General features: G+C 38.5%; 1 protein-coding gene across 1 annotated transcript in view; it reads right to left on the reverse strand.

Moving 5' to 3' along the window:
- RFTN2 (raftlin family member 2) overlaps positions 1-14,077 on the reverse strand; it is a 69,147-nt gene extending 55,070 nt beyond the window's left edge. Inside the window, exon 1 of the mRNA XM_087435547.1 lies at positions 13,426-14,077. Within this exon, the coding sequence (XP_087291673.1) occupies positions 13,426-13,564 (139 nt within the window). The 5' untranslated portion in view covers positions 13,565-14,077. The remainder of the gene's footprint in view (positions 1-13,425) is intronic.
- Between the last annotated feature and the right edge of the window lie 551 nt (positions 14,078-14,628).

A 14,628-nucleotide genomic window follows, 5' to 3' on the forward strand; every position in this document is an offset into this window, starting at 1 on the left:
TTCTATGTGAGCTGCCACCACAGCATGGCTACTGACAGACGAGTGGTGTGGTTCCATGCCTGGGAACTGAACCTGGGCTGCTGAAGCAGAGCGCCCCAAACTTTAACCACTAGGCCATCAGGGCTGGCTCTTTCTTTTCTTTTTTTTTTGATAGTAGCCATCCTAATGGATGTGAGATGATATTTCATCGTGGTTTTAATTTGCATTTCCCTAATGATTACTTGAGTATCTTTTCACATGCTTGTTGGCCATTTGTATATCATTTTTGGAGAAATGTTTATTCAAGCCCTTTGCTCATTTTTTAATTGTGTTATTTTTTTGTTGTTGAGTTGTAGGAGTTCTTTATATATTTTGCATATTTGTTTTCCCCCATTCCACAGGTTGAGCTTCCACTCTGTTGATTGTGTCTTTTAATGTACAGAAGTTTTAAGTTTGATGTAGTCCCATTTATCTATTTTTGCTTTTGTTGCCTATGCTTTTGGTCATATCCAAAAAATCATTGCCAAATCCAGTGTCATGAAGCTTTCCCTCTATGCTTTCTTCTAGGAGTTTTATAGTTTTAGGTCTTCTGTTTAGGTCAAAGATGTCTTTAAAGTACAATGGCATCTATTTTATTGGTTTAAAAAGGTATGCTATGCCTTCTTCCTCAAAAATGATGCCAGGAAAATAAAGAACTTTCATATTTTCCCAGCGGTTTTACATGATTATCTTAGCAAGACAGATTGCAAAATGAAAACTTAAAAGTTTATGAAAGTGTAAGAAATTTTAAAGCTTATTGAAAAAATACTATTCACTTGACAAAAGCAAAACACAAAAGTATATAGATTGTAACTGATAACCTAAAAAATAGATGAGTAGAGATGAGCATTTCATTTTTGTAAAAGTGTATCTTTGTAAATTATAAAATTCAAAACAAGAATAAGGGATGTGCCTTGGCTTGGAAATCTTTCCTGGCATTTTAATTATTACTGCAGGCCAGGTGATAATTACAGTGGGTATCACTGCCTGCGTGAGGTTGGTTGCTTTTCCATATGGCCTGGCTAAACAATTCAGAGTGCCTGAGGTTTCAGTCAACAAATCGTTCCAGGATCATTTGAGGAAAAAAATACGTCCTGGTTGTTGTCTGAAAACTTTCCATTGGTGACCTCTGGCAATATCAAGAATGTCCCAGTCTCAAACTTGCAGAATGGGTGTCAGGTACTTGGAAGGAAACTCCAGCACTCTTTTAAGAAATGTGGCCTTGCCAATACTCTTGACAGCACAGAGGAGAAAATCATGTGAAAAATGGGGACACGAGGGCTCTGAGTCTGAAAGTGATTCAGAAGGATTGGGTCCTGAGTGTGAAGATGTTTTAGGAATATCTTTATTTCACTTAATTTTCCTTTTTTATGTATGTAGGAGAGAGAAAGAAGGCAAAATTTATGTTTCAAAATGTCTAAAAGAGCTTTTACCATTGGTAAAAAATAAAATTACTAAATGATAAGAAACTAGTAAGTCAGAGTTTAATTGGTGCCTTTTTTCTTTCTAAGTGGTACATAAAGTAATGGTGTGTTTTACAATCAATGGTGGTTTGGAGTCAATGAAAAATGGTTAATTATGTAGGAAAGAAGTGGTTGCAAATACATCGGCTAAGAGAATGAGGATTTGAAGAACTCTTGGTTTGGTGGTATAAATGTCCCAAAATTAAAAAAAAATCCAACAGGGATAAATTCTTAGTTCTTTCCTTAAGTTCAAAACACAGAATGAGAGAAATCTGATGTAATGTATGTTCACGTGGTGTGGGGGAGGGGGAAACTCTGGAGGCTCCAAGTGACCACAAACTAATGATAAGTTAGCAGTTAATCTAACGTGACCACGGGCCATCTAAAAGGAAACTGCCCCCACTGGAAGGGGGCTCACTGAATTCTGTGCTGAGAAGACCATCATTGGTATATTCCCTGCTTATTTTTTTCTCTTCCACATTCATCCCTATCTACACAATAATCAGAATACACTAGTATGTTCACCTAATTATCTCATTTAATGTCTGCCTCCCTCACCAGAACGAGAGCTCCATGAAGGCTGGGATATTCATGTTTTGCTCACCGCTGTATCTCTGTACCTAGAACAGTGCCTACCGCATTGATGATTAATGTCAGTTGAATGAAAAGTGGATTGTGTTCAATTTAAGGGCCAAATTAGTATGTTTAAAAGAAAGTGTTCAGGATAGTGAGGGGTTTGAAGACCCTGACAGGTGTCCTTCAACTATGTGCCAAATAAGAAGTGAGGAACAGGATGCCATCTGAATGTATTTTAAGGGCTGTCACACAGAAAAGGCTGGCAATTGATGAGTCAGGTACACGGAGGGGTATTCACCCAAACTTTAGGTGGCAGGGCAGAACAGGACTCTGACATGCTCAGTTCTTTAAATAGAGGTATGGTAAATATATATGGCAAAAAATTAGGGGTGAGAGAGATTTTTGTCCCACGTTAACTGGAAAGCAGACTGCCAGCAACCTCAAAAATCTAGTACTCAAATAACCACTCAGCTTACAAAAAAAGTTCTCACACAGCCCATCCAGTTTTTCCACGAGAGAGGCATGGAGCCACCCTCAGCTCCCCTCTCCACCGGTGTGTATTGGACTTAAGTCATTGAGCACACTTCCACAATTTGTGTCTTATCTGAGTACCACTTGCACTTTCATATCCTTAAATTTTTTCTTTTAATTTTCATTTTAAGCTTAAATTTATTTCACAAAGAATTTATATCTCTCATACAACCATAAAAACAGAATCACCATAAGCATAAAGTTGTCATACAATGAAAAGACAACACTAATGAGATTCTAGCTGGATACTGTTATCTGCCAAAGACTGAGTCACAGCTCTGTTCTTTCTTTGTTGAAAAGGAAAATCAGCCATTAGAGAGATGTTAAAGACATAAAAATTGAAAGGGGCACAACTTTCTGTCTGTGACACTCGATGTCATTTAATTGTGTCTATGTGTACGACTAACAGCATCTCTTGTCCAACGCCAAGACATTTGGTGGAGGCTCAGAGACCACTGAGTTAGAAGTAGCAAGGACCCAATGATAGTAGCAAAAGGCACTGATGACATTAGAAGGAATAAAATGAATTATAAAACTAGATAAAAGAACTATAAAAACTCTACAGTCCGGGGCCACTTAAAGGGCTTTCCACACTTCATTGGCCTAAATTGATAATGATAATGAAATCATTCCCTCCATCTATTGTTTCAGAACATAGTTTTCAAAGGCAAAGTTATGTAACACGTTAAAAACAATCGCCAAGAAGATAGCTATAAGAGAATAGAATTGGTGCTTAAAGAGGTTCCTGTTCAGGTAGAGAATATACTTCTAAGCAACACCTTGTTCTCTGGTGATGTCAGAGAAATCTTGCGTCAATGGAATAAATCCAGCTTTTCTGGTCTAATCCACATCCTCTGACTCTCAATAAAGTAAGATTATTGTCTCCAGTCTCAATGCAAAAGAAATGTGTATGCACGAAACACACACACACACACACACACACACACACGGGAGTTTTGGGAGGAATTACAGAGAAATCCAGAAAAGTTACAAAGGGAGAAAAAAATATTGTACATCAATACTAATAAACATAAATTTATGTAAAGATCATGTCCATTTTGGGCCCAGTGCTTTAGATTAATTATTCAACTGTCTCAAGTGTGCACGTTCTTCTATCAGGAGTACTGTGTTTTTTGATAAATAGCACTCAGCCTAGACTTGACAATTATGGTTAAGTGCTTAAAAAATACTTATTAAAGGACCAATGGAATGAAAAATTAGATGTAACACTAACATATTCCATTCACAGAGCTCCAGGGTGCTCATGGAGCAGCGGTTTAGAAAATAGACTCTAGGACCAGACTGCCCAGATCCAAACTCAGCTCTGCCACTTACTAGCGTGGCAGGGTACTTTGCACCACGTGCCTCAGTTTCATCATCTGCAAAGTGAGCATGATAATAGAATCCACCCTATAGTGTTGTTAGGAGGGTGAAATAAGTTAATATTGGTTTCTTGAAAGTATCTGGCACTTAGTACGTGCTACACAACTGTTGGCTGTTTCGTTAAATAAGGTCCTCCCTGTGGAAAGAAAGGCAACACACTACTCTCACTAAGAAAGCAAATGGCGGGGTTCAAACCATGGTTTGCCATTTCCTAGATCTGAAACAACGTACTTTGCTTGAGACAGGGGTAAATAATAGTACTAACTTCACGGAGTTGCTTTGAGAGTAACTGGAAAACACGAGCCCAGTGCCTGGCACAAAGGAAACACTCAGACCTCAGGGTTGTGCCTGTCTGTTGGTGGTCCAGCTTGGAAAAGATAGTTTCAGCGCCTCAGAGATAAGTCACTGTTGGTTTAAAAAATCTCCAGGAAGAAGATCATTGTAGAGATAAGGATTTATTCCAAAATCATGGCCTGGCTCCCAATCTGTACTCTACATCAGAGGCTCCTAACTCATGCTTTAGCTCAGCAGCCCCTAACTCATGCCCTGGATCTCATGTCTCTAACTCACACTGTAGAGTAGGCGTCCCTAGCTCCCATTCCAGATCAGGAGTCCCTAACTCACATTGATCTATTACACTGAGTCCCAGACTCAAATGCCCAAAGCTACCAGGCTGATAAAACAAAGAAAGGAGCTGTGCTAGAGGAGGCTGTGGGCCCTGGAGAATACTCTAAATCTCACCTGGCCCAGTGCTGACATACAGGTGTTCCTGGATCTTCTAATTTTAAAGAAAACCCCCAAATCCGGATTCTTACATAATATCTCCCTTTTTTTTTTTTTTTTGCTGAGGAAGATTTGCCCTGAGCTAACATCTGTGTCAATCTTCCTCTACTTTGTTTATGGGATGCCACCACAGCATGGCTTGATAAGTGGTGTGTGGGATCTGAACCTGTGAACCCTGGGCCACAGAAGCGGTGCACATGAACTTAACCACTATACCACCAGGCCAGCCCCTATCTCCCAAATTTTAAAAATGACAGTTAATTCAAATATTTTAACACTGTACACACCGAGTGAGACCTGCCTGGAGGTTGAATATGGCCCATGTCTTGCTGGTTTGCAACTTCTGCTCTGGGTCATCCCAGGGATTCTGCAGACCAGAGCCTGCCTACGTCCAGGCCAGGCCACCTAGACCATCTTAGACTGTGTCCAGCATCCCAGGACACAGAAAGAGTGATGCAATTCTTCCTCCAGTGGGCACAGGAGGATGATGGTGATAGGAGGGGTGGGGTCCAGTCTATTAACAAATTGTCCTTCTTTCCTACATTGGGACTTGCTTTAAGCACACCCGTGTCATTCAAGAATGGTAAGCCGGGAGTAAGAAGAGGAAAAATAAATTTGGGAATATTGTTGAGCACTTCCTTTCATGAAGTTTCCTCAGTTCTTAATAAGGTTTTAAACTGTGCTGAAGAGACTGGAAGCCTGATTCAGTTCAGAGATGTGAGGAAGGGGAGAGCTGTGCACACAGAGCGAGGGATTTTCATCAGTGCTCACCAGAGTGAATAATGACATCTCCATGATAGGCTCAGTGATTGAGGCCAAGACTTTGATTTGAGTCCTTACCCTGGGACAGTGACATCAGAGGCTCTGCTACTTTTTAAACACAGGAAATTAAGGGGGAGGTGGTGGTTGTTTTGGCTAGAATGTGAACAGCACAGGTGGTCACCAGCAGCTGCAAGCCACCTTGCTCTTCTTAGCTCCCCAACCACCATCAGTTCTTGGTTCTTTGAGAGAAGGAACAAATGGTGTTGTTTACAACATTAATGGGTATGTTTGGTTACTGTTAAATTGATGCTACGCGATTTGTAAGAGTTTTGCTATACCTTACAGAGCTAATGTGAAGCACTGATGAAAGAAAGCATTTTGTAATTGCTTTGAAAACTATACAAATGCAAAGTCGATTTTTATGATTAAAACTGAAACATCCCGAAGGTTCAGCAACATTCTATCATTTATCCTCATAAATGATATGATATTTTACTCTAAAATATTTTATTCTATTCTAAAATAAAATATCAATAGACTTTTTTATGCTCCTTTCCTTAAAAGCTTCATAGACAAAGATCAAATTTTAAAAATAGAAAATGTCACATTCCAGTAGAAAGCTAAGAACTTGTTCAGTGCCAAAAACTTTGCTCTGCTGACGTAACTCTATGAAAATAGTCCAAGACATATATATGTGCTTTCCACCAATTTACTTCTGAAAATTGATACGTATTCTTGAAATATTAATGAAACATTGTTTCCTCAGGTAAAAATACAACGTGCAGACACTGTCAAGTAATTTTACAATATTTTCAAAAAGGAACAGACTGTCAATCTCCATATTATATCTAGCAATTATAGTAAAAACTAATAAGTAACATATACCAAGTGCATGTTTAGTTCCAGGCACTATGCAAAGTGCTTTACATGCCTAATCTTAATTAATCCTTACAAAAACTCCATAAGGTAGATTGTTTTCAGATGAGGAAACTCAGAGAGAGATTTGGTAACTTGTGCAAATTGCTAGTAAGTAAGGGATAAGGCTGTGACTGAACCAGACAGAATGATGCCAGAGCCAGTACACTCCGGTGCCTACAGGAAAGTAAAACTTCATTGATTTGGGTGATTTTAACTCATAATTCGTGAAAATTCAGACATGAGCTGGGCTAAAGCTTTTGGATTACAATAAATTGTTAAGTAACAACGTATGGATATTAAAAGGAGTATCTGGTTTACTTTACTTATCAAAATGTTTTAAATTACTTAGAAACATAAGCTACCATATAAATATCCAAATTATGTAATCTTTTATGTTTTCAATGAAAGCTGCCATCCTTGTAGTCACTCATGAATATATCTAATTGAAGTAATATAACTGCAGTTTTTAAATACACTAAAACTCTGTTGAACTATATAGTTCACTACTACAGGCAGATAGACGGAAGATCAAATGATGACTATTTTAAACTCTGGTCCCCTTTGTTTTACAGCTGCCTCCTTCATGTGCTACACTCCACCCATTCTGTTTTATTCGTGGTTCCCAGACAGATCATAAAATTTTCTCTCATTTCTGAGTCTGTACATCTTGTCTTTCAGCCTTGTTTGTCTTACCACCACCTCCTACTCAGTCTTTTTTTTAACCTTTTTTAAAATTTTGGGTGGGGGTAGAAATGTAACATACCAAAATAAAAAAGCACAAAACATACTTAAAACTGCCAACACTTGGGTCACCACCATCCATTCAAAAATTGGAACATGGCAGCATTCCAGAAACCTGCCATTTCGCCCTTTCCATCACAATCCCCTCTCCCTTATGTACCACCCTGACTCTTGTGGTCATCATTTCCTTGCTCTTCTTTTTAGTTTACTATTCAAGAACGCAGCCTTAAACACTATAGTTCAGGTTGCCAATTTTTTGACCTTTATGTAACTGGAATTGTACAGCATGTACTTTTGTGTCTATCTTCTTTCACTCAACATTATGCTTGTGAGATTCACCTTGTGTAGCTGTGTAGTTGTAGTTGGCTCATCTTCATTGCAGTATAGTAGAGGTCGGCAGAGTGCTGCCCACAGCCCATTCTGTTACATAGGGTTGGTTGGCACCACAAGGGCAGAGCTGTGTAGCTGTGACAGAGACCACATGGCTCACAGAGCCTAAAATCTTTACTCTCTGGCCCTTTATAGAAAAAGTTGCTGACTTCTGCAGCATAGTGCTCCACTGTGTGAGTATACCACAAGTTATTTTTCCAGGCTCTTGTTCTGGGATTTCTGAGTTGTTCATACTTTTGGATTGTTATAAATAAATAACACTTCTATGAAAATTCTTGTATGTGCCTCGTGGTGCACATGCACACACGTTTCTGTTGGGTATATCTTCAGCTAACTAGATAATGCCAAAGCGTTTTTTTTCCCCAAATGGTTGTACCAATATACTGACGCCTGGTATTAGCAGTCTTTTTAAATGTTATCCATTTTGGATGATTTGTAGTGGCACCTCACTGTGGTTTTAACATGCATGTTCCTTATTACTAATGAGGTTGAGCACAGCTTCAGACATCTACTGACCATTTGGATTTCCTGTTTTGTGAGCTGGATGTCCAAGTTCCTGGTCCATTTTTCTATTGGGTTGTCTTTTCCTTACTGATTTGCAGTTGCCTTATTGATTTGCAGTTGTATTTCACATATTCCAGATACAAACCTTTGTGTAAGTCCCACTCATTCCCTAGATTACGGATGAGGTGGCACTTCTTTTAAGGAGTCTTTCTGGATCCCACCAATCAGGTGGAAGTGCTCTTCTTTCTGCTTCTATAACCCTCAGACTTCTAGCATAGCCTGAATCACAGCGTATGGTGTACGCAATGTAACTGACTGCTTATTTATCAGTGTCTCTCAGTAGGATGCTCAGTAGGATGCAAGTTCATAGATGGCAGGGTCTAGGCTCTATTTATCTTTGTATCCTAGCTCTTAGCTCAGTAGGTGCTAAGTAAGTGTTAGTTCAAAGAATGAATAAATGTCCAGCCAGGTATAAGAAGTACATGTAGGAAAAAACCCAAAATAATGTAGATCGCCAACAGAGATGTATATGTATTTTCTCCCAAGATCAATATTTATTTAAGTGGGTTAACTGTAAGCTATTATCAGAGATTCCCTCCTCTCCCAGTACAGAATGGGATCTTTCTCTCCCACACTAGTCTGAATTTATGAGGTTTTATCATTTTTCTAAACCAAAATATCTCACCATTTCAAACATAATGTAAATCATTATATAGTTTTTTCACCTGGTAGGAATTTGGGCTAGGCACCATGACAGGGAGTATGTTGATGCTTGAGTAAATTTAGTCATTTTTATTATTAATTTCTCCTTATGTAGCACTTTATATTTGAAAACCTTTTGATTGCTTGAGAAAATGCCCAAGAACTTATTAGATTCAGACCGATATAGAAAATTTAGCTTACCCACCCTTTCCTCCTTCTTTTTTTCCATTCGTTTGTATGTTCGTTCGTTTGTTCGTTTGTTCGTTTGTTCGTTCATTCGTTCCTTCCTTCCTTCTTCCCTCCCTTCCCTCACTTCTTATCCTTTATTCATCTCCTGTTGATTTTTAATGCATTCTCTTCAGCACTGCATCTTCATTTTTCTTGAAAGCGCTCTAGTATTTTAAATTACTGATCACTTGCCTTTTGAAATCCTCCCTTTCCTTGTGTTCTCTGGTGCCACACAATCCTGATTGTCTTCATTCTTTGTCGTTTTTGTTGTGTTGTCCTCAATACGGCTAAATATGCCTGATGACTCAGCGCAGACACTTACGCTCTGCCCATATTCCCTCTCTTTAAGACTTTATTTAGTTCAATTTCTCCTGGAAATCACCCTCTCCAGCCAGGCATCTGCAACTGTCCCTACCAGGATGTTCCACTGCCACCTGAGATGCAACACGCCTGGAATGGAATTACTCATTCAGCACCCATTGACGCTCTCTGGGACACCCCTCCTACTGTATGAGGCACCATTATTTCCACAGTTGCTCAGGCTCAGAACCGGGAAGTCACCCTGGATTCCTCATTCTTTCTGCCCCTTCATATCCAGCCAGCCACAGGCTAAGTGAGTTCCTCCTTCGTAAGGTCTGTTATATTCACCCCTTGCTTTCATCCTTATTGTTGCCCCACGTGCAGGTCTTCATCGTCATCAGCCTTGACCACTATAGCAGTCTTCTAACCCTTCTCCTCACTTCCATCTCTCCCCGGGAAATCTCACACTAATCTTCTAAAAACACTTCTCTGTACCTATCAACTACGTGTTTAAAAGCCTTTATAGCTATTTATTCCCCAAAGAATCAAGGAATCCCTCCTTAGCCAAGTCAGGGCATTCCATACTCCATTTATTTCCAATCTTATTTTCTGCTTATCTCCTACAAAATCCTTGAACGTGCCTCAATCTCTTAATCTTTTTCTGATTATCTAAGCCCTATTTCTTCTTCAGGGTCAGTTAAAGTCCTAATTCGAATTCCAACTGACCCTATTCAAAATTGATTTTTCCTTTTTCTGACAGCTCTTGCATCTTGTATTGTAATTTTTCAGTCATTAATTCAACACAACTTATTGGCCATTGGTCATGTGTCACAAACAGTGTGTTAGACACAGGGGACACAAAGGTGGATTAGATATGGTTCTTGACCTTGAGAAGTTCACAATCTTGTCCAGTTTGACCAATTAGAATGTAAAATACTTAAGGGCAGAAACTATGTCTTATTCCTCTTTGTATTGCCAGTAATTATCAGCATCTTCTACAGAATACATCCATCATATATATTTATTGCTGTTAACAGTGATGATAAAAGATGATGAGAGTTCCTTGTTCTAATAATAAGGAAGCAAGCTAGAGGCCAGTAAAATTTTACTCAATATATTTTACATAATTCTACCAGAAATTCCAATAAGGAAGCTGCCCTCTGTTCTTGTGTTGGGGTTTTAGTATTATAGAAACTCTTTTTAATCATAAAGCTATACATGCTCTAAAAATCCTTAAGGCCATTATTTTTTAGATTATTTTCTGGGATTATACAAGGAGGTAAACTAATCCTTTTGGATCATTTACAGAGTTAATTTAACTTTTCATTAATAAATTCTATAACATACTCATATATACACTCACATACACTCTCATAAATACACATTTATATAGATTACTAGACAAGAATCCAGAAAACATCACAAAAATTGTACTGAAATCTCACTAGCGCAGTTGGTAGACCTGGCATAAAGCCAGGAGGGATAATGATAGCTAATTTTTATTAAGTGCTTACTAAGTGCCAGGTACCTTTTCAAGTAGATTATCTTGTATTACCCCCTTTGATCCTTAAAAACAACTCTATTATGTAAGCACCATTAGAACTCCCATTTTACAGCTGAAGAAACTGAGATATAGCCAAGTCTACAAACTTGGCACAGTTAGTGAGTGAAAGAACCTAGATTCAGAACCCAGGAACTTGGACTCCAGAGCCTTAATGCTCCTGTGCTTAATGACTATGCTATTATTTCTCCCTTAGAGATGTAAATAATGGCTCAAAGTGCCACCCCCTTCAAAAAAAAAAAACAGTGTGGAGAAGGCAGAGAGAGAGAGAGAGCGAGAGACGGAGAGAATGGAACCGAATGGGAAATAAGTTGTTCAAGATAATTGTAGCCACCATAACACAGGACACTGGAAATTTCAAAGGGTCTCCTCCTCTTGCCCCACTGGGACTTTACTCTCTGTCCCTTGTCCTCTGTTTGGAAAAACGAAGGAAAACAAGGTAAGAGACAGGCTCATCATGAGCACACACAGCTGTCACCAGACTATTTTGTTTCCTAAAAGGTTGCTCATTGCACGGTGGCCTCTGAGAGGCAGGAGGTACCACTACTAGATCCTCCTTAGAGCAATCCCAGGACAATTGCCAGTGCTGAACGGGCTGGCGTGTTTTAAACCCTGCGTGACTCACTCCTCTGTAGGCTGGAGTGGCAGGTCGAGGTCAGAGACAACAGGAGAGAGGAAGGTGGTTTGTGGAGCTGGGCTGACGCAGAGTCTGGGCTTCTGAGACAAAGGCAAAGACAAAAACAAAACAAAACAAAAACCATGTGGAAGAACTGGAGAGAAAAGAGGCACCAGGAGACTAGGCGCCTGGACCAAATAGGAACCAGGTGCAACTTGAAAATATGCATCTGCTCTGTGTTAACATTTGCCAACTATGCCCATGCTTATACTTCACAGTGTAGCTCTCTACTACCTCCTCCAAACACCTAGAGAGGAAGGTGGCAATTCCACTCCTCTCACAGAGAACAGGGCTTCTGATAATGACAAAACCAAGTGACTTCTGAAGAAAGCTGTATATCTTTCTGATTCAAGGATGCCTGCATTTATACAAATTTGTTTGAGATTTTTAACATTACTGGAAAGAAAGAAATCAGAAAAAATTCTCGAGTTACTCTAAGCTCTATGATCCTACGGGAGATTGTGCAGCAAATCTTAAAGTGCAGATCAAAATGGCTCTGGCCTAAAGTTTATGAATAGACAAGGTTTTAGGTTAAGGAAAGTGTGTTTTTGTGTCCTATGGATTTACAGAAACTAGTCCTAACAAATAATTGACAAGAACAATCAATGGAGAAAACAGCACCACATCACAAATATTTTCTCAAATGATGGTTTTTGAAAAAGTATAGAAAAAAATTCATATGATTGGTTATTTCTCTGATTATCACCATTATCATAATCTTAACTTTCATAATTAAAAAGAAAATTAAGAATATTGACATTTTTTCCTTTGGTAGCCTTGGCCTTAGATAAAAATGGAGATGTGAATATGTTAAAAGTATAGGTTTTGTGTGCGTCTCTGGAAGGGAGTTTGCTTGCTGGCTAGTTCAATTTTTGACAAAGAAAAATGGGCTGCTCTTCCTTCTTGCACCAAGATGCACTGTTCACAGAGTAAACCGAAAAATGGAAAATTTGTGTTTAAGGCGGTAATATCCAACATGATAATTTACTTAGTATAAACTTTCTATTAACTGATAAAATATGTGGCTAATAATTAAAAATATAGCTTTGTAGTAAGAATTTGAAATATTGATATCTAGAAATTCTAACAGAAGCAAGACACTGTAAATTTCATTTCTAGTACTCCATAATTGAAGATATAGTTCTGCTTTTCAAAACTCAGTTTTATCCATGCAGTTGTACAGTATTCTAAAGTTCCCCAAAGAAGTGAGGCAAAGTATTTGTGAGGTCGAGCTGCCTCTGTTCCTTCCACAGGGCTGCCATCTGGACTTGTTTATTTGTGTTTCCAACTTTCTGGAACAGGGAGTTTCTCTGTTAGGGACGGGCACCAAGCAAAGGAAGTGTCTTACAGAAGACTATCTTTTTTTCCTTTTTTACTGTATTTTCAAACTTCAAGTTTAGTTTGGTCAAAAGTATCAAATGACTAGCACAATCACAAAATTTAACACAGTTGGAAACCTCAGAATTGTCTTACCACTCTTCCCCATGATGCAAATATTGTTTCTTACATGCTACCCTCTTGTGCCTTTCATATCTTTTTCAAAACACAAACTGTCATTAAGGCTATAGCTATTTGGCCTGGAAATCAAACATTTTTCATGTATCCTTCTACAAATAAGCATTTGATTTAAAAATGAAACAAATATTTCCAAGCAGTTTTTCTGATTTTATAAAGTACATGTGAGCCATACTAGGAAAAAAAGGAGCAAATGACACAAAACAAAAATCTTTCAAAATATAATAAAGAAACAAAGCACTAGTGTTCGATTGATTGTACAATCTGATTATGAAGAACAGCTTAAAAATTCACAAACCAACACTTAAAAAAACTAGTGGTCTCTTGTCTTTGAAACATTTCATTTAAAAAAATAAAATAGAAGTAAAAAGTACCTTGTAAAGTAAAATCCAGCAATACATATTCGTAAGCAAATTCTGTCTTTGTTTCCACTTGTGGTCTCTTCAGGGTAGAAAATATTTTTCCAGGGCTGCTATCATCAGGGTCTTCTAGCTTTCTAAGTCCGCACCCCATGGCAAAATCTGTAAGGAATTAAATTGCAGGATAGGGGAGGGAGGGCAGCAAATTCTGTTGTTTAAGCTGCAAAAAGAAAGTTAGGGACTTAACTGCTTTGATTTTTTCAGCTAAACCATAGATACTCAAAAAGAAAACATCTGAGTCCAAAGAAAGGAGCTGGAGACTTTTTCTAGCCATTTTTCTGTAAAGTCGTTGAACCCATGACGATTAAGCTCCAGCTCCAGGAGGCTGGGCTTGATCTTAGGAGAAACATGCAAGCTGCTCCAACTTAGCGGAGAATTTCCATGCCACGTCAATTTACAGCCAGCCCCCTACCAGAGTTCTGTCGCTGAGGGCACCAGCGCTGCTTTGTCTATCCCAGTTGGCTGGGTGATAGAAGAGGTGTCCAAAAACGGAAATAAAAAGACAAAAGTGCAACTCAGATGGAATTATTTACGAGGGGAGGATATATTCAGACATGGGGCATGCAATTCTTCTGTTTTCTCTTTTCCCTCTTTCTGTGCCCACCCCCTCCTTCCTCCGTGCTACTACCGAGAAAGCAGAGAGAGAGAGTGGGGGAGAGAGAGAGAGAGAGAGAATGAGAGAGAGAGAGAATGAGAGAGAGAGAGAGAGAAAGAAGGGATGGAAAAAATGGATTCTCAACATGGTTGGAAACAAAAATAATTTCCACAAAGGAAGTCAGCTTTATGAGGAAACTGTTTCTGGAGTCTAAACTGTGAAAAGTAAAGTTTAAAAAAAAACCAAATACTTTAGTCTTTAGGTAGCACTTTTGAGGATTTCATTCCACATGAAGGTTCTTTTTGCTGGAAAAATTATATACTAATTAAAACTGCCAAATATAAAAAATTTATATTAAAATATTTTAATAAAAAGATTTTATTTAATTGCAAAGGAGAGACAGTTCTGTGGATAATTAGTTTCCCCAACATGCTTACAGTTTAAAATAGTCTACTGTTAGAAGGCTTATGATAGTAACTAATAACACTTCTACAGGTCCCGAAGTATCCTTAATTAGAACAAAAACAAAAACAAAAAATGACAAGTTGATTCATTCAGTCTTA

The sequence above is a fragment of the Ceratotherium simum genome, chromosome 9 (genome assembly GCF_057802395.1).
Source record: "Ceratotherium simum simum isolate JZ-2026a chromosome 9, ASM5780239v1, whole genome shotgun sequence".
In the NCBI taxonomy this organism is placed as follows: Eukaryota; Metazoa; Chordata; class Mammalia; order Perissodactyla; family Rhinocerotidae; genus Ceratotherium; species Ceratotherium simum.